The sequence below is a fragment of the Heteronotia binoei genome, chromosome 19 (assembly GCF_032191835.1).
Source record: "Heteronotia binoei isolate CCM8104 ecotype False Entrance Well chromosome 19, APGP_CSIRO_Hbin_v1, whole genome shotgun sequence".
NCBI classification, from domain to species: domain Eukaryota; kingdom Metazoa; phylum Chordata; class Lepidosauria; order Squamata; family Gekkonidae; genus Heteronotia; species Heteronotia binoei.
The window spans coordinates 15,389,240-15,414,668 of record NC_083241.1 but is presented as its reverse complement, the minus strand read 5'-3'; the positions used below and the strand labels follow the sequence as shown (position 1 = coordinate 15,414,668).

At 47.9% G+C, this 25,429-nt stretch overlaps 1 protein-coding gene and 1 non-coding gene across 2 annotated transcripts in view; one reads left to right on the top strand and one right to left on the bottom strand.

The window, feature by feature from the left end:
• Positions 1-2,345: 2,345 nt before the first annotated feature.
• The window catches only part of AGBL1 (AGBL carboxypeptidase 1), a 686,235-nt gene continuing 663,151 nt past the window's right edge, over positions 2,346-25,429 (bottom strand). Inside the window, exon 23 of the mRNA XM_060260374.1 lies at positions 2,346-2,599. Coding sequence (XP_060116357.1) covers positions 2,374-2,599 — 226 coding nt within the window. The 3' untranslated portion in view covers positions 2,346-2,373. The remainder of the gene's footprint in view (positions 2,600-25,429) is intronic.
• Positions 9,531-9,602, top strand: TRNAH-GUG (transfer RNA histidin (anticodon GUG)). The gene has a single exon. It is a non-coding gene; the product is annotated as a tRNA-His (tRNA).

Here is a 25,429-nt window from a genome sequence, read left to right as displayed (position 1 = left end):
CTTCATTTCTGATATGTCCTTTTTACCGCCCCCCCCCCACTCCACCCCACTCTGATGTGCACTTCGGAGCCCTCATAGAGCTGGCCAGGAGCACAAGTGCACTTATTTGGCTCTGCTCATGCATCGTGGGGATTAGGGGAAGAAAGAAAAAAAAAATCCAGCCTCAGGTCTGTGGTCGCAACACGTTAGCAGTGCTGACAACCAATTGTGGGCCCACAGCACTATGATGCCAGGTGTTGTCTGATGGATAGAAACCGCCCCAAACTTAAGCAGCTTATTGATAGTCAAGATACTGCCATGGCAACCTGCCCATCTGACCGCACCTTATGTTTCTGTGATCAGGCCCAAATTCCCAGAAACACAGAATCATAGAGTTGGAAGGGACCTCCTGGGTGATCTGGTCCAAGCCCCTGCACAATGCAGGAAATTCACAAACACCTCCCCCTAAATTCACAGGATCCGCATTGCTGTCAGATGGCCATCTAGCCTCTGTTTAAAAACCTCCAAGGAAGGAGAGCCCACCACCTCCCAAGGAAGCCTGTTCCACTGAGGAACTGCTCTAACTGTCGGCAAGTTCTTCCTAATGTTGAGCTGGAAACTCTTCTGATTTAATTTCAACCTGTTGGTTCTACCTTCTGGGGCCACAGAAAACAATTCTGCACCATTCTCTATATGGCAGCCCTTCAAGTACTTGGATGGTGATCATATCACCTCATATCAGAGTCTCTTTGGTTCTTTGCTTTATCTCCACTTCAACCCCACCCCCAGCTGGACCAAAGCTTGCATGACCCTTGCAGTCTAGTCCTATGCAGAATTACTTCATTGAAATGAATACAATTAGACCGGAGTAATGCTGCATAAGATTGCTTGGTAAGTAGGCTACCTCCTTGGTGACCAGAACACTGAATTGGCTGGGGCAGCGCCCAGTAAAATAAAACAGGGGAGGAGGAAATCCCCCCCCCCAGCAATTTAATATGGGGCACTTTGCTGGAATATCCCACCTCTTTGCTCCATTTTGTTGCAGTCTTGGCATATCAGTCTTTACCATGGCTTTTGTTGTAGCTGGAACTCCTTTGCATATTAGGCCACACACCCCAGTGTAGCCAATCCTCCAGGAACTTACAGGGCTCTTAGTACAGGGCCTACTGGAAGCTCTTGGGGTATTGGCTACATCCGGGATGTGTGGCCTAATATGAAAAGAAGTTCCTGCTATAAAAAAGCCCTGGTGTTAACTATTTCCAAATATCTAAATACTATATGCAGGGCTTTTCTTTTTCTAGAGAGCCAGTTTGGTGTAGGAGAGAGCCTGTTTGGTGTAGTGGTTAAGCGTGCAGACTCTTATCTGGGAGAACCGGGTTCGATTCCCCACTCCTCCACTTGCACCTGCTAGCATGGCCTTGGGTCAGCCATAGCTCTGGCAGAGGTTGTCCTTGAAAGGGCAGCTTCTGGGAGTGCCCTCTCCAGCCCCCCACCTCACAGGGTGTCTGTTGTGGGGGAGGAAGGGAAAGGAGATTGTGAGCTGCTTTGAGACTCTTCGGAGTGAAGGGTGGGTCATAAATCCAATATCTTCATCTACCTCACAAGGGTGTCTGTTGGGGAGGAAGGGAAAGGAGATTGTGAGCCGCTCTGAGACTCTTCGGAGTGGAGGGCGGGATATAAATCCAATATCTTCTTTTTCTTTCTAGAAAAACAGGTACCAGAACTCTCAAGTGGGAAATGAAGGGTGGCCCTCATGAACTTTTAAACCTCTTTTTTTTTTAGAATTCTGATTCCACAAAGAGGTTTTAGAACTCTGTTCTGCCACATTTCCCCTAGAAAAAAAGCTCTGACTATATGCATTTGGGAAGAATAAATACTGAGAGAGAAAGAGAGATGTATATGAACATATGAACATATGAAGCTGCCTTCTACTGAATCAGACCCTCGGTTCATCAAAGTCAGTATTGTCTACTCAGACTGGCAGCAGCTCTCCAGGGTCTCAAGCTGAGGTTTTTCACACCTATTTGCCTGAACCCTTTTTAGTTGGAGATGCTGGGGATCGAACCTGGGACCTTCTGCTTACCAAGCAGATGCTCTACCACTGAGCCACTGTCCCTCCCCCAACTCAGTGAAACTCAGGGATTCTTTCCTTTTAGATAACACTGAAGGGGAGGGAGAAGTAAGAAAACTCACACACTCTTTCCCTTCTATTAACATGAATACCGTAAAAAAGTCTATGTTGAAACCACAGGCGGGGCAGCACACCTGATACCAGAGCTGCTACCAGCCTACAAATGACCTGTCTGCTCAGTGCTGGGGAATTCAAAGCTTCGGACTGCTTTCCATTCCATCGAAGACCCCCAAGGGATGCTGACAGGGAGCACGGAGGACACTCTACCGGCTGGAGATACAAAGTCCATCACAAGGCTTGAGGCCGCACACCTGCCCTTTGCCGGCCTCCACCTCTGCGCTCCCTCCGCCCAGCCGGAAGGGATATTCTCGGATGGCATCGTCCAGCTCTAAGAAGTCTCCTTCCTGGTCGGAGCAGCTGTCGGTGTTATAATCCACTTCGTCCCCAACAGGAAGCTCGTCGTCTGTCTCCACACTGCTGCTGCCGCTCCTGCCAGAGAGACATAAAAGAGGAAGATATAGAACCAGAGAATCCTAGAGTTGGAAGGGACCTCCAGGGTCATCTAGTCCAACCCCCTGCACGAGGCAGGAACTTCACAAATACCTCCCCCAGAGGACTGAACCAAAATGACAGGAACAGGAGCTGCTGAGGGAAATGAGAGTCTGCAAAGGATACTGTATAGACCCTGCAGCTGTATGTTTCACCCTGGCTGGAGGAAGGAGAAAAGGGGTGTACAGTCAGCAGTATTGTTGTGCAATGATGAGTCTTCAGGTGAACCCGTCTTCTGAGATTAAGCAGGTGACAATTTACTAATAAAAATAATTTACACAACAATCATTGAAAACAAATATAACAGTTAGTTAGTCAGTACAAAACAATAGCCAAGAGGGGACTGGTTAAACATATGGAGCAGAGGTCCATCAATGCCTATTAGCCATGAGGTATACATGGAACTCCCTGTCTGGGGCAAGTGAAGTTTTGTATTCTTGGTGCCTGGGGGGCAAGAGTGGGAGGGCATTTGGAGTTCCGGCCCCACTGGTGGACCTTCTGATGGCACCTGCTTTTTGGCCACTGTGTGACAAAGTGTTGGACTGGATGGGCCATTGGCCTGATCCAATATGGCTTCTCTTATGTTCTTATTACATTTATGACGCACACAACCTGGCTCCACAAAGTCCCATTTGTGTCAGATCCGGCACTCCAAACAAATGAGTTTGACACCCCTGTGCTACAGCATCCCACATGTGACTGCCCAGTGCAATGACATCACTTCCAGGTGATGTCATCACACCACACATGCAAAGTGTGTGCAGGAGGCTTCCCCTGCCAGCAGTCAGGTAAGACCTGGCAACACTACTTGGGCAGGGAATCGTTATTAGAAATCATTTTATAAACAGTTATTATAAATCACAGAAACAGGATACAGGATGATCTTGACAGGCTGGAAAACTGGGCTAAAACCAATACAATGAATTTTAACAGGGATAAATGTAAAGTTCTGCATTTAGGTTGGGAAAATCCAACGTACAGTTATAGGATGGGGGAGACTTGTCTTAGCAGTACTATGTGCAAAAAGGGGTCTTAGTGGACCATACGCTGAACATGAGTCAACAGTGTGATGCGGTGGCTAAAAAGGCAAATGCAATTTTGGGCTATATTAACAGAAGTATAGTGTCCAGATCACGTGAAGTGATGGTATCACTTTATTCTGCTCTGGTAAGACCTCACCTGGAGTATTTTGTCCACATTTGGGCACCACATTTTAAGAAGGATATAGACAAGCTGGAATGGGTCCAGAGGAGGGTGATGAAGATGGTGAGGAATCTGGAGTCCAAGTCCTATGAGGAAAGGTTGAAGAAGCTGGGTATGTTTAGCCTGGAGAGGAGCTGGCTGAGAGAGATATGATCACCATCTTCAAGAACTTGAAGGGCTGTCATATAGAGAATGATGCAGAATTGTTTTCTGTGGCCCCAGAAGGTCAGACCAGAACCAACGGATTGAAATTAAATCAAAAGAGTTTCCATCTCAACATTAGGAAGAACTTCCTGACCATTAGAGCGGATCCTCAGTGGAACAGGCTTCCTCAGGAGGTGGTGGGCTCTCCTTCCTTGAAGGTTTTTAAGCAGAGGCCAGATGGCCATCTGACAGCAATGAAGATCCTGTGAATTTAGGGGAAGGTGTTTGTGAATTTCCTTCATTGTGCAGGGGGTTGGACTAGATGTCCCTGGAGGTCCCTTCCAACTCTGTGATTCTATGGGTCTATGATTCATTAGCCCAATAGACAAAAGGAGTATAAATAAACTCATCTCCTTAACAATAAACCAGGTGGTCGAGAACAAATGATTGAGCACTGCATTTCCTCCGTGGAGATGTCAACGTGTGCTGCCCACTCCAGAATCAAGTCTCCAAACTTCAGCCGGAGCTCGCCTGCACTCTTTTATTAATTCATGTTTCTGGTACCTGGAATCATAGAATCATAGAGTTGGAAGGGACCTCCAGGGTCATCTAGTCCTTCAAGTCCTTGAAGATGGCGATTGTATCACCTCTCAGCCGCCTCTTCTCCAGGCTCGCCTGTTTGTGAGTCCGTGGGTGCCTTCAGCAGGAGTAGCGCTGCAAAAGTTGATTGGGCTGCGCTCATTTGCAGCCCCCAAGCCCCCAACGGCTGCGGTCTTGGAGAGCCTCAGCAGCAATTTGCAACTTTATGATGTGATAAATAGAATCCCTTTGTTTTGATTTTTAATTTGCATCTTTATTGAGAGATGACTTGATCTTAATTAGTCCTACTTTGCATGTGTGTGCGTTTGTGTTTGTTTGTTTGTGTTTGTTCTTGAAAGGCTGGTTTTGTGTTGAAGAATTCTAAATTCCTGCTGACATAACCAAAACAATGGAAAGACAGACCCGGTGGGGCTCTTATTTATGCTCATGTCAATTCTTTTTCTTTTTTAAGTCGTTCCCTCTTTTCTGTTAAATCCAAGTATAAACATTTCATTCTGGGTTTGTGCCAAGCTTTTGAAGTTAACTGCCCTTCTCGTTTGGGTAGGGATGCCACGAATATCCACAATTCTCTGCTCTCGAGTCAGAATTGCGTAGTTGCTCTTTCAGATAACAGCTCCAAACAAGCAGGTCGTCCTATACTTATCGTGGGTCATAAAATCATAGAGTTGGAAGGGGCCTCCGGTGACACCTTGTCCAATCCCATGCACAAGCAGGAAACTCACAAATACCTCCTACACACACACACACCAGTGACACCTGCTCCACACCCAGAAGATGGCAGAACACCCCCACCCCACCCACCCCCCCAAAAAAACTCTCCAGGATCCCTGGCAAAACTGGTCTGGAGAAATATTGCTGCCTGACCCCAAAGTGGTGAATAGCATTCCCTGGGCATGTAAGAAAGGGCCAGGAGAACTAAGCACTGATGCAACCCTTTCTGCCCTCTTGCTCATGATCTGCCTGATTCAGCACTGCTGTCAGACAGCCAGTTTGGTGTGGTGGTCAAGTGTGCGGACTCTTATCTGGAAGAACCGGGTTTGATTCCCCACTCCTCCACGTGCACCTGCTGGAATGGCCTTGGGTCAGCCATAGCTCTGGCAGAGGTTGTCCTTGAAAGGGCAGCTGCTGTGAGAGCCCTCTCCAGCCCCACCCACCTCACAGGGTGTCTGTTGTGGGGGAGGAAGATAAAGGAGATTGTGAGCTGCTCTGAGACCCTGAGTGGAGGGGGAAATATAAATCCAATGTCATCGTCTTCTTCTTCTGATGGCCATCTAGTCTCTGCTTGAAAACCTCCACTGAGCTGATGCTGTCCAATGTGCAACCACAGTTCAGAATGGCCTTGGGTTCTGTGCTTTTGCAAGGTGGATGATTTGTAATATTCTGGTCTGCTCTCTTGGATGGGAGACAGATAACCAATGCTTTGACTTGGATGGCCCAGATTAGCACAATCTCAACAGATCTCAGAAGTTAAGCAAGGTCCACCCTGGTAAGTACGGTACTTGGATGCAGGGGTCGTTTTGTAGGAAAAAAAGGTGGCGGAGTTCATCCAGAGATTGTTATGCAGCTGCACTTACTATTCAACGGACAAGGCAGGAAGAAGGAGGTGGAACTGTCAGAAAGGTTCGGGAGCTGGATGATGGATGTGATTCTCCCCTCCTTCACCTAACAGCTCTGTGAGTAAGATCATCACGGGGCATGGTTTGATATGAATTTGAACTCAGATCTTCAAAGTTGGTCCAACACCCTTGCCACTATATGACATGGACTACCAGATGCACAGCAGCCTTTCTTGAGCTTTAAAATCCATATAAAGAGCAAGCCATATAGCCCAGCCCTTGGTTTTGCATAGGAAAATATGAACAGTAGAACCCAAATGATGAACAACAGCTCAGCCTTCACTTTCAAGGCAATGATCTGCAATAGCAGCAGGCCCTTCTCAGGTTACTGTCTCCTAGGAAGTGAGGCGGAGGCCTACTAGAGCTAAAGACCTCTTTATGGTTCTAGCCAAACTCCTTCTTGAGGAACGTTCTCTGGACATGATCTTTCTGGTGCCTGGCGAAACCAGAACTATTAACCTGACCCCTTCAGACACTAACAGTGCAATCCAAAGACATGTTTCTGGGAGGAAGCCCTGGGGTTCACTATGATTCTGAAGACCTGCTTAGGATTGAGCTGTGAATTGGATTGTGCCACCCCCAGCATGATGCACCTTGTGGGTTAACTGTTGCAATTGTTGGACTTTTAGTGGAGTTGTCATCTCCATAGAATGTCCATGGGTTCAGGTAGTTGAAATTGCTGTGCAGATGACTGGGGAAGGCAATGGCAAACCACCCCGTTAAAAAAGTCTGGCCTGAAAACATTGTGATGTGATGTCACCCCAGAGTCGGAAATGACTGGTGCTTGCACAGCGGACTACCTTTACCTTTTTTAGCAAAGCTTGCTGTCTGGCCAGAGAACATTTACAAATCAATGGCTCAACATTTCCGGCTCAACATTAGGGGGAATTTCCTGACCATTAGAGTGGTTCTTCAGTGGAACAGGCTTCCTTGGGAGGTGGTGGGGTCTCCTTTCTTGGAAGTTTTTAAACAGAGGCTAGATGACCATCTGACAGCAATGAAGATCCTGTGAATTTAGGGGAAGGAATTGGTGAGTTTCCTGCCTAGGGCTGCAAATCCCCAGGTGGGGGCAGGGGATCCCCCGGTTTGGAGGCCCTCCCCCCGCTTCAGGGTCATCAGAAAGCAGGGGGAGGGGAGAGAAATGTCTGCTGGGAACTCTATTATTCCCTAGGGAGATTTATTCCCATAGAAAATAATGGAGAATTGATCCGTGGGTATCTGGGGCTCGGGTCGGGGCTGTTTTTTGAGGTAGAGGCGCCAAATTTTCAGTACAGCATCTAGTGCCTCTCCCCAAAATACCCCCCAAGTTTCAAAAAGATTGGACCAGGGGGTCCAATTCTATGAGCCCCAAAAGAAGGTGCCCATATCCTCCATTATTTGCTATGGAAGGAAGGAATTGAAAAGGTGTGCCGTCCCTTTAAATGTGATGGCCAGAACTCCCTTTGCAGTCAATTATGCTTGTTACAGCCTTGATTTTGGCTCCACCCCTAATGTCTCCTGGCTCCACCCAAATGTCTCCTGGCTCCACCCCCAAAGTCCCCAGATATTTCTTAAATTGGACTTGGCAACCCTATTCCTGCCTTGTGCAGGGGGTTGGACTAGATGACCCAGGAGTTCCCTTCCAACTCTATGATTCTAATGTTCATCAGCATTCCATGACATCCCATCAGTCTAGGAGGGCAGGCTATGGACTGTTTATATACCCCCACTTCAGTGCAAAGCAGTGGCAGTTGTCCTAGTTTCCCACCCACCATGATGCAGCTTTTAATACAATGGCAATTAAGTGCCGTCTCCAGATTTTGTTTGCGATGATTACCCAGTGTCAAGTCTCTCTCTCTCAGCTTTTCCCCCTTTCTCCATAAAAGTCAAAGGAAAGGTGTAATTCATCATTAGGACTTGTACTAATTAGTTTTTCAGGAGTTCCCAAGGTAATTGCCGGCTGTAGTGTTTGTAATTGATTTAGCCAGATTAAAAATGGATGCCTGACAGAGGTCACTGGAACTTTATCATGTAAAATAGGGAGGGAAACATGCCAGGCAGGTGGGCTGGGAGAGGAAGACGAGAGAGGCTGAAGCCCAGAGGCCCAAAGGAGTTGTCATCGCCTTAGAAGGTCCACACATGATTTGATAAGCCTCTGTCATGTTCCCTCTCTAGTAGCCTTTTCGGAAAAGCCCCAGATGTGCCAACAGTTCCTCATAGCACAGTTGCACCAGCTGTTGATTACTTTGATTGCCTCTTTCTGAACTGTCTTCAGCATGCTGCAAACCTTCTTGAGATACCATAGTAGCCAGAATCTAACATTGATCAGCTTGCTGCAAATCGGAGATGGAATTTTAGCAGGAGCTCCTTTGCATATTAGGCCACACACCCCTGATGTAGCCAATCCTTCAAGAGCTTACAAGGCTCTTTTTTGTAAACTTTTGGAGGACTGGCTTCATCAGGGCTGTGTGGCCTAATATGCAAAGGAGCTCCTTCTAGAATTCCACCCTTGGTGCGAATCATTGGTTTATGGCATTGCTTTGGGACTGCTTCTGGCAACTGCTAGAGAAAGCTGGAGACAGACAAATGGCAGTGTCCTTTTAAATATATATATATATATACATATTTAACGATGGGCTTGTGCCAAGCTTTGCATCTGCTTTCTTCTTACCCAAAAGCAAAGCTACCTGCAGAGCAACCACATCAGTCCAAGCTCGGACTTCTTTTATTGGTTCAAACAACGCAAGGCAGGAATGGGCTTGCTTCTCACTCAACAACTGGGCAGACCACGACCTGTACTTTTCTGCCTCTTTGGATCTACAGGAGCGAGAAACTTTAAAAGAAGGTAATATGGGCCAGCTGATGCTCCTGTCAGATGGTGGCTGACAGGCCTGGAATCTAGACTTGGACAGCCAAGCCCTGTAATGCCCTGGCCAGCGGTTCTAATGAGCCATGCATGAGATACCCCATTAGGGTTGCCAAGTCCCCTGTGTTCCAGAGTGGGGGACATTCGTGTGTGTGCAAAGCGCACGCACAATGCAATGATGTCACCCGGAAGTGACATCATCACACCGGCGACACTGTGTGTGGCCACTCGAAGCATTTTCAGGAAAACTCTATGGTTTTCCTGGATGCTCTAGCCATTTGGGAGGGAAAAAACTATGGTACCTATTGTACCATAGAATCCTCCCTCCCAAATGGCTAGAGCGGCCGAGAAACCATAGAGTTTTCCTGGAAACACCTAGAGTGGCCACTGCACGATGTCACTTCTGGGTGACATCATCATGCCGGTAATGTAGGGGGAGTTTCTCCCCACCAGCCCAATGTGAGGGAAGGTGGCTCAGTGGTAGAACATCTGCTTGTGAAGCAGAAGATCCCAGGTTCAATCCCTGGCATCTCCAAAAAAGGGTCCAGGCAAATAGGTGTGAAAAACCTCAGCTTGAGACCCTGGAGAGCCGCTGCCAGTCTGAGAAGACAATACTGACTTCGATGGACTGAGGGTCTGATTCAGTATAAGGCAGCTTCATATGTTCATAATGTGGGACGGTGGGTTGGGAACCTCCCGGGCAGGGGAATCCCCTCCCGGACCAGGGGCTTGGCAGCCCTATACCCCATCCAAAGCACAGCCAGGGCCTGCCCACCCAGGAGGGGCACCCAGACCATCACTGTCCCCACTCTGTCCATGGTGCAGAGGGCAAGCGGCAGCTTTCCCGCGGGGGGTGGGGGGGGCGGGAGATCATTTGCCAGTGGTGTCATTGGTACATTCCTTGGCATCTTCAGTTACAAAGAGGTTGGAAAAGAACAAAGAGGGAGTCACATAAGGAGGTACAGAATGGTTTGTGCCATGAGGATGCAGAAACAAGTGAGTGAAACTGGGGCAGGGGACAGCAATGTGGTAGTACCAAGTGTGTGTGTGTTCGTGTGTGTGTGTGTGAGAGAGAGAGAGAGCATGTGTTATATGGTAGAAGAGAATATTCTACAAGGTGCAGAAAGAAAAAGAGGTGAGATAGAGACGTACAGCATAAGAAAACTAGAAGAACTGAGAAACTGGCATGTGGAATGGGGAAACAGAAAAAGGAAGGAGAGAGCCCTGGGGTTGGAATAGGGGGGAGAGGGTAACCGGGAGACTGAACTGCACGCCCCTGCTTGCACTGAAGAAGAGCATGAGTCTAGAATCTGAGGTTCGTATCTTCACTCTCCTATGAAACTTGGTAAGAGAGCACGGTCTGATCACTTAACCAAACCTACCTGACAGGGCTGTTGTGAAGATAAAAGGGAGAACCGTGTATAATCCTTCCAAGGTCCTTAGAGGAAGGGTGAGAATAAACAGTGTACGAGAGAGAGGGGGGGGGGGGACAGTCTGCACTGTGGTGGTGGTGGAAAGCAGACAATGCTAAGGATACAGAGAGAACAATTGCATTTGCTTGTTTATAATTATGTAGCTCAGATATACGGCTGTGTTGTTTGTTTTGCTATGAAAACTCTACAAAATATTTTTTTTAAAAAAATAAAATAAACACAGAGAAGAAAGGATGTAACGGAGAGTGGGATAAAGGGGAAATGGTAGCACATACATGTTTCCCTGGTTACCATGAGCCCCTCTCAAACTAATCAGGCTGCAATGCTAGTCCATAGCATGACCTACACAGAGCGGTGATCAGGGCTGAGCGCATATCTGCACTGGTAAGCTAAATAACTCTTTCCCGCCCATGTTGTGGAGCATGCTTTCATGCACTCGGGTTGAAATTTAATTGGATCCGAGTAAGCTACCGGGACTGGCACAGAGGTGCTCCTCTTTCCATTCTGCAGCAGCATCTGTTCAAGTCTGTTTGTTTTATTAATGACTGCTTGGCCTAAAGCTGTAGAAGCGAATGTTAAAAGATGCAGTTCTAGCACAAGGATGATACAGAAATCTTGATGGGTTCCCCCCACCCCTTTCCTGTGAGACAGAAAATGTACAGTTACATGTAGGGCTGATCCCAGAGTGATCTTGATGGTTGTCCAATTCTTCTAGCCTCCTAGTTTTAAAAAGTCACTCAAAGGTAAGAGAAAGGAAGCGCATGGGGTTTTTTTTGTTTTTTTTTTAAGCAAGGCTCTAAGTTCAATCGACGTCCATGTCAGCTGATTGTCTTCAGGGGTCTTGAAATTTAGGGTGCACAGAAATCTAGAGCTTCTGCTTTCTTTAACGACCCTCCACCCCAAACGGCCTCTGTGTCTTTTAACTGCTTGACCCAGAGACCTAAGCAGGCCTCAGATTCAGCAGGAGCTCACAGGAGCACAGCTCCTGAACCTTTCTGATGGTTCTCCCTCTTCCTCCCCACCTACCATGTCCATTGAATAGCAGGTGCAGCTTAGGGTTGCCAAGTCCAATTAAAGAAAAATCTGGGGACTTTGGGGGTGGAGCCAGGAGACTTTGGGGGTGGAGCCAGGAGACATTGGGGGTGGAGCCAAGAACAAGGATGTGACAAGCATAATGGAACTCCAAGGGAATTCTTGCCATCACATTTAAAGAGACAGCACACCTTTTAAAATGCCTTTCTTCCATAGGAAATAATTAAGGATAGGGGCACCATATTTTGGGGCTCATAGAATTGGACCCTCTGGTCCAATCGTTTTGAAACTTGGGGGGTATTTTGGGGAGAGGCACTAGATGCTATACTAAAAATTTGGTGCCTCTACCTCAAAAAATAGCCCCCCCAGAGCCCCCAATACCCACGGATCAATTTCCTATTATTCCCTATGGGAATCGTTCTCCACAGGGAATAATAGAGTGCCCAGTAGACATTTCCCTCCCCCCGCCACGCTTTCTAAAGGGGGGGGGTCTCCAAACTAGGGAATCCCCTGCCCCCTCCCTCTCACACACACACACACTTACCAGATCTTCCTCCGGACAACTCAACTTCCTGTGAAAACGAAAGCAAAGAAAAGGAGGGGCCGTTCTCAGAAGCCCTTTCTGCTTCCTGCCCAGCCTTAAAGGGGCAGACATTTTGCAAACGGCTCAGGAGCTCTACAACATGAAGCCTAAAGGTATGTTCTTCCCCCCCTCCACCCCCCACCCCCGCTTCCAGAGTTTTGAAGAGCGGGAGATGAGGCTGCGAACCCAGAAGTCTCCCGCCAGAGCGGGAGGTTTGGGAAGCCTAGTGCAGCTGCATAACAATCCCTGGATTAGGAGAGAGAGCAGCCAGCCAGCCACCAGGGGCTTTGCCATGACCCCAGCAGCCCTCATTAACCCCTGGAGAAGCCCATGTCACCCTTTCTCCACTTCTTATGTGATTTTGGGCGGCGGGTGGCTTGCTGGCCTTTTGACTGGGGGCAGCGGCCCAGGAGAGCCCCAGGCAAGCAGGCCTCGCTTGCCTGGGGCTCTCCTTTCTTGCTTTAGGCTGGGGTGGTGGTGGCAGCATATGTTAATGAGTTATGCTAATGAGCTCCACCATCTAGTTTTCTACAAAACGACCCTTGGACCTTAAGTATATCCACCTCTGTTGATCTCCATAGCATAAAAAGTTTCACTGGATAATTTTTTGCAGATCATGCTGGTGTTAAAGTCATGAAAGCAGGCCGAGGCTGGGAATTTTTGCATGGGCTGCCACTGAATTTTGCCTCTAGCAGTGGACCAAACCAAACAGCTCAGGAATCTTAGGGGAACCCAAAATGTTCTGATCAGATCAGCCATGTTATTCAGGGGTCTTATGCTTACTTCTGATGCTCAGACTCATCTCACTTATTTTATGTATCATTTTCTGAACGTTGAAAGCAGGAGTGGAATTCTAGCAGGAGCTCCTTTGCATAGTAGGCCACATACCCCGGATGTAGTCAATCCTCCTAGAGCTTACAAGGCTCTTTTTACAAGGATTGGCTACATCAGGGTGTGTGGCCTAATATGCAAAGGAGCTCCTGCTAGACTTCTGCCCCTGGTTGAAAGCCTTTAACAAACATAAGCTTGGTGGTCTTTACAAGCAGCCCTTTAAAGTACTCAGGTATTGTTATCCCTTATACTCGCGATGCCGCCGATGGACAATTAAACAATTCTATATCTATCTGGGACAGATGAGACTTCTCATATTAGAAATTTTGTCACGCTTAGATTTAATGGCCCCAGTCTTACCACAGAAGTGAAATCGATCATCATAGTGTACTTGACATTAACCAATCAAATCTATTGTCAAAAATTACCGCTCATAACCCTCCTCTAATAAACATAATAATTTTTTTTTAAAAGCCAAAGATGTGTCAAAATTCAGAAAATAAACCCTGGAAAACATTTAAAGATGCAATAAAAGTGACCTGCTCATTATAACGGTTTATCATATTGATCTCTAAAAATGTCTGATTCAATTTATCCAGAGCAGTCACAGTAAAAATAGACACTTCGAATGCTATACCTCTATTAATAGTACCAGCAAGTCAGTGTTCTACTCTGTAAAGCCAGGAGTGAAATGTATTAAAAATCTGGGTTGAAACTCTTTTGTTCCAACCTTTCTATGTAGGACAGCTTTCTACCCAATAGAGATGCTCCTTTGAACACATTGTCCCATTTTGAGTTGTCATGGAACAGAACTGCACAAGTGTTCTACTCTGCCCCATATTCTATTATTGTGTCTCTCCCCACCCCGCCCCGCTTTTGGTGTGATTGCTGTCTCATGAGCATGGCGCCAATACACAGAGGCAACATCCACACATAAAATTCCTCTTCCTCCCAGGGAGCCTGCTTTCCAAACGCTGATAATCACAAGGAAGGAGCATGTATGTGAACCTCCATGCGATGCCCAGTGGCCATCATGTGAGGCAGGTCAAACATAGCCAGCTTCAAGAGGGGATTGGATAAAAATATGGAGCAGAGGTCCATCAGTGGCTATTAGCCACAGTGTGTGTGTATATAATATATGTGCGTGTGTGTGTGTGTTTCTGTGTGTATATGTATGTATGTATGTATGTATATGTGTGTGCGTGCATACACACACACACACATACACACACATATATTGGCCACTGTGTGACACAGAATGTTGGACTGGATGGGCCATTGGCCTGATCCAGCATGGCTTCTCTTATGTTCTTATGTACTATTGCCTGCTCTCACTCTCTGCTCATTTGGACGGTGCGCAGAGGGCAGGGCTGGCACTATGCAGTAGGCAGGTAGGCAGCAGCCTAGGGTGCCACCTGGCCACAGGGGTGAGTGGTGGGCACCCCCTTCCTCTCCCCATGTACACCCTACCACCCCCAGTGCCCCTTCCCCCCCACCACTGCACTCGCCCTTGCCACCCCCTGCCTCTCCGCCATTCTCCTTCATCTCGCTGTCCAGCCTCGCTGTCCGCCATTCTCCTTCACCTGTCCAGCCTGGTGGCCTGCCAGGAGGGCTGTGGGTGGGCGGCTGAGAAGGGGCACCGGGGGCAGCGTGGTAACATGGTGGTGGGTACACTCGGAGCCTGCCTTCCCTTGCCACAGAAGGCTTCTGCAGCAAGGGAGGGCAGGCTCTGAGCACACGCACCGCCCTGCTCCTTCCAGCCTTCCCAGGTCTGTGCTTCTGGTGGAACCTCCATGTGTATGTGCCAAGTGGCCACCATGAGAGGCAGGGACATGCCAACATTGCCCAGCATACTATTCTGGCTTGGAGCATGCCGCACCGCCACTGTGCTCGCCCTTGCCTGGGAAGGCTGACCAGGGGTGGCGTGTGCACTCGGAGACACTGAGAGCTTTCCCTCCCTTGCCATGCCTAGGGTGCCAGCCCTGGTCATGTTTAAGAGGGCTAGAGTGATTTTTCTGAGCCCAGTGTCAAATACTACTGAGGACAACACAAATCAATATTAAAGTAAATGCTCTTCTGGGAGAAGAAGAAATTTATCAAACATATGGACGGCACAAACTGAACTTGGACATGTGCCTTAAGTCTGCAACTTGGCAACAGGAGTTTACAGAGAAAATTGATTTTATCACTTTGCAAATCCGTAATTCTCCGTAGGTTATTCATGTATTCATCATGCGCTGTGTGTGAGTGCGCGGTTATGTAGATGTGTTTGTATATACCGTGGCCGGTAGTTTCTTCTGCATCTCCAGCTGCATAACTGCAACGGGAAAAGAAAGAGATTTAAATTTAATGTTTCTAAGTAAATTTTAAGCCGTTAAAGGGTTTGGGGGTGGGGGGGGGGAGAAAGTCTGGGAAATTGACAGCTTTTTCAAGCCAAGAGGTCTAAAAAGAATGGCATAGCCATTTGCGGCATGTGACCATGAACTGATTTTTCTGTCTGTTTGAAAGCCTTGTTTGAGACACTTTTTGTCAGTTTTATTTTGAGAACCGCAAGGAGGAGGAGGAAGAGGAAGAGCAAGAAGAAGAGAAAGAAGAAGAGGAGGAGGAGGAGGAAGAAGAAGACTGTGCCCTTGAGCCAACCACGGGGTGAGCACAGGTGATTTGCCAGTTCAATCATTTATATAGAAGCCCTGGATTTCCTTGGCAATCTCCCATTCAAGAACTGAGTGTGGCCATACCTGCTTGGCTCCCTGATGAGCTTGAGCTGAACTGGGCTATTCAGACAGCTAATATGCAGGGCCAGCAGATGCTAGCCAAACAGGAGATAAACTGGCTTGTTTACAAAGAAAAGGGTGGGGGGATTAGTTGCTCTCAGGGCTTTTTTTTAGTAGAAAAAAAACCAGCAGGGACTCATTTGCATATAAGGCCACACCCCCTGGCATCACCATTGTTTCACACAAGGCTTTTTTGTAGAAAAAGCTCAGCGGGAACTCATTTGCCTATTAGGCCACAACTGCATTCCTGTGTGTTCCTGGTCAAAAAAAGCCCTGGTCATTTCATTTGGTTTTCAAGGGGAGAGGCATTGAAGAGCCATATAATCTATTGCAGACTCTCTCCTAATGGCTTGAAATCTTCGGCCTCGCCTCTGGCTTCTAGGATTTCAGCAAGGACTACTCCATGTACTGTCCACAGGGGCTGGAAACGTGGATTTTTAACAAAATGAATACTCAAGACCAAACTATAAGTAACTGTTTTTAATGTGTAAAGTATACTGGTTTCCCCAACCTGACTTGAACTCAGACCAGCGCCATCAGGTGCAAAAGAACATGTCTTTCAAGCAAGCGGGACCCCAATTCAGATTGGGAAAATGACACAGTGGGGAGAAACTTCAGCCTTTGCCATTGCGCCATTTTTCTGACCCAGAAAAAGACTATCTTTGTCTGTTGGGAGCAGGGCCGGCTCGCCCACTAGGCAAACTAGGTGGTTGCCTAGGGCACCAGGAGGGTGGAAGCGCTGAACTGGGTTCCCCCCCAGTGCCCCAGGCAATGGCCTAGTTTGCCTGCTTCCTCCACCCATCCACCCGCCAGCGCCCACCCCTCCTTTCCCTTCCCTTCCCATCGCCTCTCCACCAAGGAGCGGTGCCCACCTGGCCCCTCCTTCTTTTCCTGTCACCTCTCACCGCGCGATCACAGCGCACCACGCCTGGGCCCTGCTGGTCGTGACGCAGCATGCATCTTATCTTTCGAAGAACACACTGGAGGAGAAGATTCCAGTGTGGTCTTCGAATGATAAGATACACGTCAGGTTGCAGCTGGTATGGACCAGGTGTGGCGTGCTGCAATTGCGTGAAGGGAAGGCGACAGGAAGGGAAGGGAGGCACGGGTGCCAGGTGGGTGTGCCCTTGGGGTATGACAGAGCATGGCGCTGTGTTGCAGCACTGCAGGGGAGGGCGGCGGCGGGGAGGTGCCTGCCTGCAGTGCCACGTGCCCTTGGGCCAGTGCTGGTTGGGAGGGGTTGCACATGTACTGATGGGCTATAAGCACAGCCTTCAAATGAGACAAACAGTATCCCTAGGGCCATTGCAGGTGGTGAAACGCCACAAGAGCAAGTGATTCACAACCTGAATCAGAGTCCCACATGCTTGGATATTAGTGGGGGAAATGTTACAGTAGGAGTTGTTCAACAGAGGAATCACCTACACAGAGAGGTGGTGAGCTCCCCCTCACTGGCAGTCTTGAAGCAGCAACTGGACAAACACTTGCCAGAGATGCTCTAGACTGATCCTACATTGAGCAGGGGGTTGGCCTAGATGGCTTAGTGTGGCCTACAGGCTCCAGGGAAGCCCACATTAGAGTAGCAACCAGGCCTACATTTCCCAGGATCCCTTCTGATTGGTTGGGCAGAAATTTTGGCAGGAAAACTTGCCCAGTGGAGAACAGAGGGGTGGAGACCAGGAAGGAAGGAAATAAAAAGCCAAGCCTGAGAGGGAGGTGTGTTCTCTCTGGAAAAGGCTGAGCTGGAGAGAGGCTGCAGCAGGAGAGTTCCCTCATCCAAAGAGGGGTGGGTGAGTTGGAAGCAGGAGGGAATGTGTAGTTATTTTCTTTGCATCACCTTTACTGTTTCTACCTTTCACTGTTGCAGTAATAATTAAAACCACTTGTTCTGAGCACTTATTATAAATCTGTCATTGTTGTTATACTGCCTGGGTCCTTGCTTCTCTTCAGTCAGGGTCAAGGTACTTGCTAAGAAGAAGACATGGCTGAGGGGTGCTCTGGGCCCTCCCAGACAGACCTGTACCAGAGTGCTCGCAGCCTGTAGGAGCACTCCCTGATCCCCTTCCAATGCTATGATTCTATGAAATAGCCCTGGCTATACATTCCACCCTGTTAGCACATGGGTCTTTATCTAGTTAATCTAATATCTCCCATGGCACATAATTCCATTGCTTTGCAGATGGGAAAAGAGCTAGATTTGGGCTTCTTTTGAGGGAGGAGGTACCAAGAACGTCCATTTCTTTGAAACGAGATCAGATAAGCAACTGACTCTACCCCAGCTTATGGCAGTGTCTTTTTCCTTTCTCTGCATGGTCACTCCACAGATACTCGGTGTCAGATTTAATGGTGCACTGATACAGTCAGTTCAGTCATCAAGGAGGGGAAAAAAAATCTCTCGGGCAAGATGGGTTATCGGCTTATCTCACAAAGCAACCTATCAAGAAACACTGCCAGGCGATGGCAGAAATCTATATTTGAGACGTTACCTTAAGCCTGAAACTTTGTTTGGAAACTTCATACGTCTTTTCCTAAACAGTAGGTAGCAAAATCCACTAAGATCAGACAGCTGTCCAGATGAAAGAGTAATATACTTGCCGAGCCGTGCACACATGCAAGCGGAGAGGTGAAACGTTGGCGCATAGCACTCATTCCCACAGTGCCTAACCCAGGATTTGGTGTATGGACTCTACTGTGTTGGACTAAAACTGCAGTAGGTCTTTAAATGACTACCAGAAGGCTCCAAAGCAGGAATCCAGTCTTCACCCCACTACCCTGGTCTTCCCTAAGAAGGGAACAGCATGAAGGTTAGGCAGCCACACCAGAAATGAGTCATATGATTCTTCCTAATTCTTTCCAATGTAATGGGAAGGGCTGCTGCTCACATTAACACATGATGCTACACAGGAGTCATTTTGTAGAAAAATAGGTGGTGGAGCTCATCCAGAGATTGTTATGCAGCTGCACCTACTATTCAATGGACAAGGTGGGGAGGAGGAGGTGGAACCTTCAGAAAGGTTCAGGAGCTGTGCTCCTGTGAGCTCCGGCTGAATCCAAGGCCTGGGGTGCGGTCAGACGTCCAAAAAACCCCGCTACGGGCATGAGTTGAGCCCGCAAGCATGTCGGATTTTACCCGGACGTTCACACGTCCGCATCTATCAAGCGTGCTTAGCCCGTGCCCATCCCACGCTGATGCGCCTTGCTCGCGGATTAATTTGCTACCGCTTTTAATCCGGAACAAGACGCTTCCTGAGCGCTTCCTGAGCGCTCTGGAGCATCTCAACGGGCAATCGTTGCTGAGTCGCAACAGCGCTTCCCGCTTCCAGCTTCCCGCCACAAACAAAATGCATATCACTGTGCCATCGAAGGAAGGAACTCGAAAAAATTGCTTATTAGCGTGCGTGGCCGGCCTTTTTTTTAATATTTTAGTTTATTGCGTAATAGCGATATATCGAAATTTCGATATGTGAGTATCGAGATTTCCAGTATGTGAGGCGATCTTTTCCGAAAAGTAGTGCAAACGGAGAAACACATCTGCAACACATCTGTGTGAATCGGCACATTTAAAAGCGATGCGTGCATCGCGATCCTCAGCAACGAGGGGGCGCATGACATGTCAGGTCGCTGGTCGCCATCTCCCTGCCTGGAGGGGTAGCTGAAATGGGGAAATGTCCGTGTTAGCGAGCAGTCTACCGAGTTAGAATGCCTGCAGACATGTGAGAACGGGGCTGCTTATACAGATAACTGCTTTTCGGTTCCTGGATAGACGTGTGCGAGCTCACTCCTCCACGCGCCCTGTCAACCATGCAACAGAGATGTTATGCGCTCTTGCCCTGCATAGTTTGTGCCCTCTCGACCTGCCTTTTGTTTTTCCGCCTGATTGGATAATTCAAAAGAAGGGTGGGCACGCACGCTAATGTGACAAGGCCATCAGATTCCATTTCGACACAACGATTTATCGATATATCGATAGAGCTGCCGGGGAAACAAAAAAAAAGTTTTAAATAGCCGGAAACCCCGCTACTGCAAACGCGCATGCGTTCAGCAGAAACACACCCTCTGCAGCACGCAGCAGTGCGCCTGCGCAAACAGGTAAACACAAACGCGCATGCGGCCAGAAAGAAACATAGAACGCAGCACCGCGCCTGCGCTACTTTGGATTGGCACCATTTTAAATTAGGCCAGCCAGCGCAAACACAACTGCGCCTGCGCTAATGCGGATTGCCGCCATCTGAAAGAAGTTCCGGAGGGCGCTGTGTGATCGAGCAGGGGACGGGATCGACACGGCATGCCATCGGAGCAGCATCTGTCTGATCGGGAAACAGGATGCGGCGGATTATCTGACATACGAAATGACGGCGCTTTAAAGATGGGTTGCTGATGGATTTAATGTAAGTGTGACCTCACCCCTGATGCTACATATACTGAATCAGACCCTTGATCCGTTATCATTATCAGTATCATTAGTGTCCACTAAGACAGACAGACATAGAATCACAGAATTGGAAGGTACCTCCAGGGTCATCTAGTCCAACCCCCTGCACAATGCAGGAAACTCACAAACACCTCCCCCTAAATCCACAGGATCTTCATTGCTGCCAGATGGCCATCTAGCCTCTGTTTAAAAATCTCCAAGGAAGGAGAGCCCACCACCTCCCGAGGAAGCCTGTTCCACTGAGGAACTGCTCTAATGGTCAGGAAGTTCTTCCTAAGGTTGAGCCGGAATCTCTTTTGATTTAATTTCAACCTGTTGGTTCTGATCCTCCCTTCTGGGACCACAGAAAACAATTCCACACCATATGAACATATGAAGCTGCCTTATACTGAATCAGACCCTTGGTCCATCAAAGTCAGTATTGTCTTCTCAGACTGGCAGTGGCTCTCCAGGGTCTCAAGCTTCTTCTTCAAGTACATCCTCTAGATGTACTTGAAGATGGTGATCATATCACCTCTCAGCCGCCTCCTCTCCAGGCTAAACATCCCCAGCTCCTTCATAGGACTTGGCCTCCAGACCCCTTACTATCTTCATTGCCCTCCTCTGAATCCATTCCAGCTTGTCTATATCCTTAAAATGTGGTGCCCAAAACTGAACACAATACTCCAGGTGAGGTCTTACCAGAGCAGAATAAAGCGATACCATCACTTCACGTGATCTGGATACTATACTTCTGTTGATACAGCCCAAAATTGCATTTGCCTTTTTAGCCACCGCATCACACTGTTGACTCATGTTCAGCGTATGATCCACTAAGACCCCTTGATCCTTTTCACACATACTACTGCTAAGACAAGTCTCACCCATCATATAACCATGCATTGGATTTTTCCTACCTAAATGCATTTATCTCTGTTAAAATTCATTTTATTGATTTTAGCCCAGTTTTCCAGCCTGTCAAGGTCATTCTGTATCCTGTTTCTGTCTTCTACTGTATTTGCAGCCCCTCCCAATTTAATTTGCAAATTTAATAAGCATTCCCTCTATTCCTTCATCAAAATCATTTATAAAGATGTTGAACAAAACAGGTCCCAGGACACATCCTTGAGGCACTCCATTTGTCACTCCTCTCCAAGAGGATGAGGAACCATTCACAAGCACGCTTTGGGTTCAGGGGCTCTGGGGCTCAGGTCAAGGTTTTTCCCATCACCTACCACCTTATCTTTTTACCTACAGAGAGGCCAGATATTGAATTTGGAACATTCTGTGTGCAAGCAGATGCTCTCTCATTGAGCTATAGCCCCTTCCCTAAGCTCAGTAGTAGTAGTAGAAGAAGAAGAAGATATTGGATTTATATCCCGCCCTCCACTCCGAAGAGTCTCAGAGCGGCTCACAATCTCCTTTACCTTCCTCCCCCACAACAGACACCCTGTGAGGTGGGCAGCTGCTGGAGAGTGCTCTCACAGCAGCTGCCCTTTCAAGGACAACCTCTGCCAGAGCTATGGCTGACCCAAGGCCATGCTAGCAGGTGGAAGTGGAGGAGTGGGGAATCAAACCCGGTTCTCCCAGATAAGAGTCCGCACACTTAACCACACTTAACCACTACACCAAACATCTGCTTGGCATGTACAAAGTTCTAGATTCAGGCTGCCAGTGTGAACAGGTAATACTAATCCTGATAGGCCAACAGGCTAGTTCAGAATAAGGTAGCTTCATGTGTTCAGAAGAGTTCATGTGAACTTTTATACAGGCATCTGATTAAGGTCTACTTACTGGTCTTACCAAGCAGGAGAGTTAGAGAAGGCCTCAGGTTCAGACCCCAGCATCTCCCATTGAAGGATCTCAGTGAAAAGGTACAACACAGTTTGAGTCCAGTGGCACTTTCAAGACCAACAACGTTTTATTCTGGGTATAAACTTCTTCAGATGCACACAAAAGCTTATACCCAGAATAAAACTTTGTTGGCCTTAAAGGTGCCACTGGACTCAAACTTTGTTCTACTGCTTCAGACGAACACGGCTGCCCATCCGGATCTATGTCAGTGAACATGTGCCAACAAAGACAATTCTCTGCCCAGGAGCTTTTTTAAAAAAAAGGTAGAATAGATGTTTCTCAGCCAGGTGGTTTGGATATAAAGCAGCTTCTTCATTCTGCTACAAAAGGAGTATGGCTCAGCTACATTTGACTTGAAGAATTGAGTCTGGCAGGTTTTAGGACATTTGTTTAGGACTGATATCCTACCTAAGTCACTGGGTGGTTTTGTTGGTTTGTTTTGGGAGGGGCAGAGCACCGTGGCGCAGAGTGTTAAAGCTGCAGTACGGCAGTCCTAAGCTCTGCTCACGACCTGAGTTCGATCCCCGGTGGAAGCTAGGTTTTCAAGTAGCCGGCTCAAGGTTGACTCAGCCTTCCATCCTTCCGAGGTCGGTAAAATGAGTACGCAGCTTGCTGGGGGGAAAGTGTAAAAGACTGGGAAGGCAATGGCAAACCACCCTGTAAAAAGTCTGCCGTGAAAACGTTGTAAAAGCAACCTCACCCCAGACTTGGAAACGACTGGTGCTTGCGCAGGAGACCTTTCCTTTCCTTTGGGAGGGGCAATCCTACTAGTCCAGATAGGCTTGATCTCAGCAGGGTTGACCATAGTCAGTAGTTGGATGGGAGATCACCAAAGAATATGGGGGCTGCCAGGGCTTTTTTTTGTAGCAGGAACTCCTTTGCATATTAGGCCACATGCCCCTGATGTAGCCAATCCTCCAAGAGCTGACAGGGCTCTTAGTACAGGGCCTAATGTAAGCTCCAGGAGGATTGGCTACATCAGGGATGTGTGGCCTAATATACAAAAAAGTTCCTGCTGCAAAAAAAGAGCCCCAAGGGCTGCTATGCAGAGGAAGGCAATGGCAATGGCAAACCACCTCTGCTCATCTCTTGTCCAGAAAACCCCATGAGGTGGAATTCAGGAGGTTGCCAAGAGTCAGTTGTGATCTAATTTCACACTTCACCTTAGGACAATCAGGAAATCTAGTGCTTGAGACTTTTATTAGGGGAAAAGTGGATATAAAGAGGACATGCTCGAAATATATACCGTGAAATATATAAATATATGAATGTGGCTACCTGAACATGTTCTCCCACACTCAGGAAGCCAAAGCTTGGACTTTGCGATCCTAAATGGAGTTAACCCTTCTAATCCACTGACCACAGAAGAGTGTGACTATGCACAGGGAATCACCTAATGAGAACAATAAGGGAATATAGCATAAGAACATTAAAGAAGCCATGTTGGATCAGGCCAATAGCCCATTCAGTCCAACACTCTGTGTCAACACAGTGGCCAAAAAAGAACAGGTGCCTTCAGGAGGTCCACCAGTGGGACCACGACACCAAAAACCCTCCCACTATTGCCCCTCCCAAGTACCGAGAATACAGAGCATCACTGCCCCCAAAAGAGAGTTCCATCATTTCCCTGTGGCTAATAGCCACTGAAGGACTTCTGCTCCATATGTTTTATTCAGTCCCCTCTTGAAGCTGTCTATGCTTGTAGCTGCCACCACCTCCACGTGTTAATCACCCTTTGAGTGAAGATGTACTTCCTTTAATCCCTTCTAACCCGACTGCTCAGCAATTTCACTGAGCGTCCACGAGTTCTTGTATTGTGAGAAAGGGAGAAAAGTACGTCTTTCTCTACCTTCTCTGTCCCAAGCATAATCTTGATGGACAGCAGGTACCAGGGATGTTTCTCAAAACTGGGGCCATCCAATTGCCTGCCTCAGAATCTTGCTGGCCGTGTGGTGGATTTGCTTGCCTCTTTGAAAGACAGCTTTCAGCTTCCTCTGAAAAACATCCACAGTGGCAAGATGCTTAGAATATGTCAGAACCTTGTAGAAAAAGCATCCGATACCTTTCAAGAAGAATCTGAATACAACTGAAGAAGTGGAAAGAACTTTTCTCGTTTCAACCTGAAGTTATTTGAATCACTTTGTCAGCATGTGCTGCTTAGATATCCCTCCAGAGATGTTTGACGTTCTTCAAGGTACAAAGATGGCCAACTAGGTTTCTTTGCCATCAGTCTAACTGTCATTACCAGAAGTAAATGGAAATCTCCAGTGCTACTTTCTTATTTAATTTGTTGCTGGAAGCAGCAGAATATATTATTCTTCAGCACTGTTGGAACCTGGGCACCCGGGAGGAAGCTGGAGAGAGGGCTAAGGAGGACGGTGGTGTGCAGTGCTGCTGGGCTGTTATCATTTATTGTGGATGGGGTGATTTATTTTAAAAAAAGACAGTTTCAGATAAGGCCTCTCTAAAGGGGACTTGAAGGGTTCATGACTCCTTTGAAGGTTGAATTATGCAAAGAGTGGTTGCCACAGGTGATGTGCCAAGGTTAATGTGTCTTCCCTTTCATCTTCTAAATTTCCTGCTGTGTAGGTCATAAGTAGATTGAACAGGAGAAGCCCAATGGCCAAGTGACCTTGGATAGGTCCCGCTGATATTTCTGAGCGTTGGTTTCATTTACTTCTGCCTTGCAAGCCACTGGCAGGTGGATTAGGGAGGTGGAAATGGCCCTGGAAAAGGGCCCCACCCTCACCCTGCCCTCTCCAAGATTCCAGCCCACCCTCACCCCACCAAGGGAGGGAGGGAGAGCATGCCAAGCCAGCCACAAGCAGGATATACCTGGCCAAGCGAAGAAGAAGGTGATGATGATATTGGATTTGTATCCCACCCTCCACTCCAAATCTCAGAGTCTCACAGTGGCTCACAATCTCCTTTACCTTCCTCTCCCACAACAGATACCCTGTGTGGTGGGTGGGGCTGAGAGAGCTCTCCCAGAAGCTGCCCTTTCAAGGACAACCTCTTCCAAAGCTATGGCTGACCCAAGGCCATTCCAGCAGCTCCAAGTGAAGGAGTGATTGGATTTATTTTCTCAGATAAGAGTCCGCACACTTAACCACTACACCAAACTGGCTCCTTGCTGCAGCAAGGCAGGGCCTGAGTCTTTTGATAAGGCTGGCGATGGGTCCTTTTGCTGCATTGGGATACAGTGAGTCCCAGTTGAGTGCCTCCCTTTCTGTGGCTCTGGCTCATGGCAGTGGGGAGTTGGGCCTACCCCTCCCTTTTGAGCTGGGTGGTCCCATGCCATCTGCCCATTGGGAATTTCCCCAGTGGCTTGAATGCTAATCCAACTCTGCAAGCCACTTCTGCATCTGTGCAGTAGATTAAATCAGTTCTCCCCTACAATTATGGATGATTTGGTTGGATAATTAAGTGGCTCGCATGGGGACT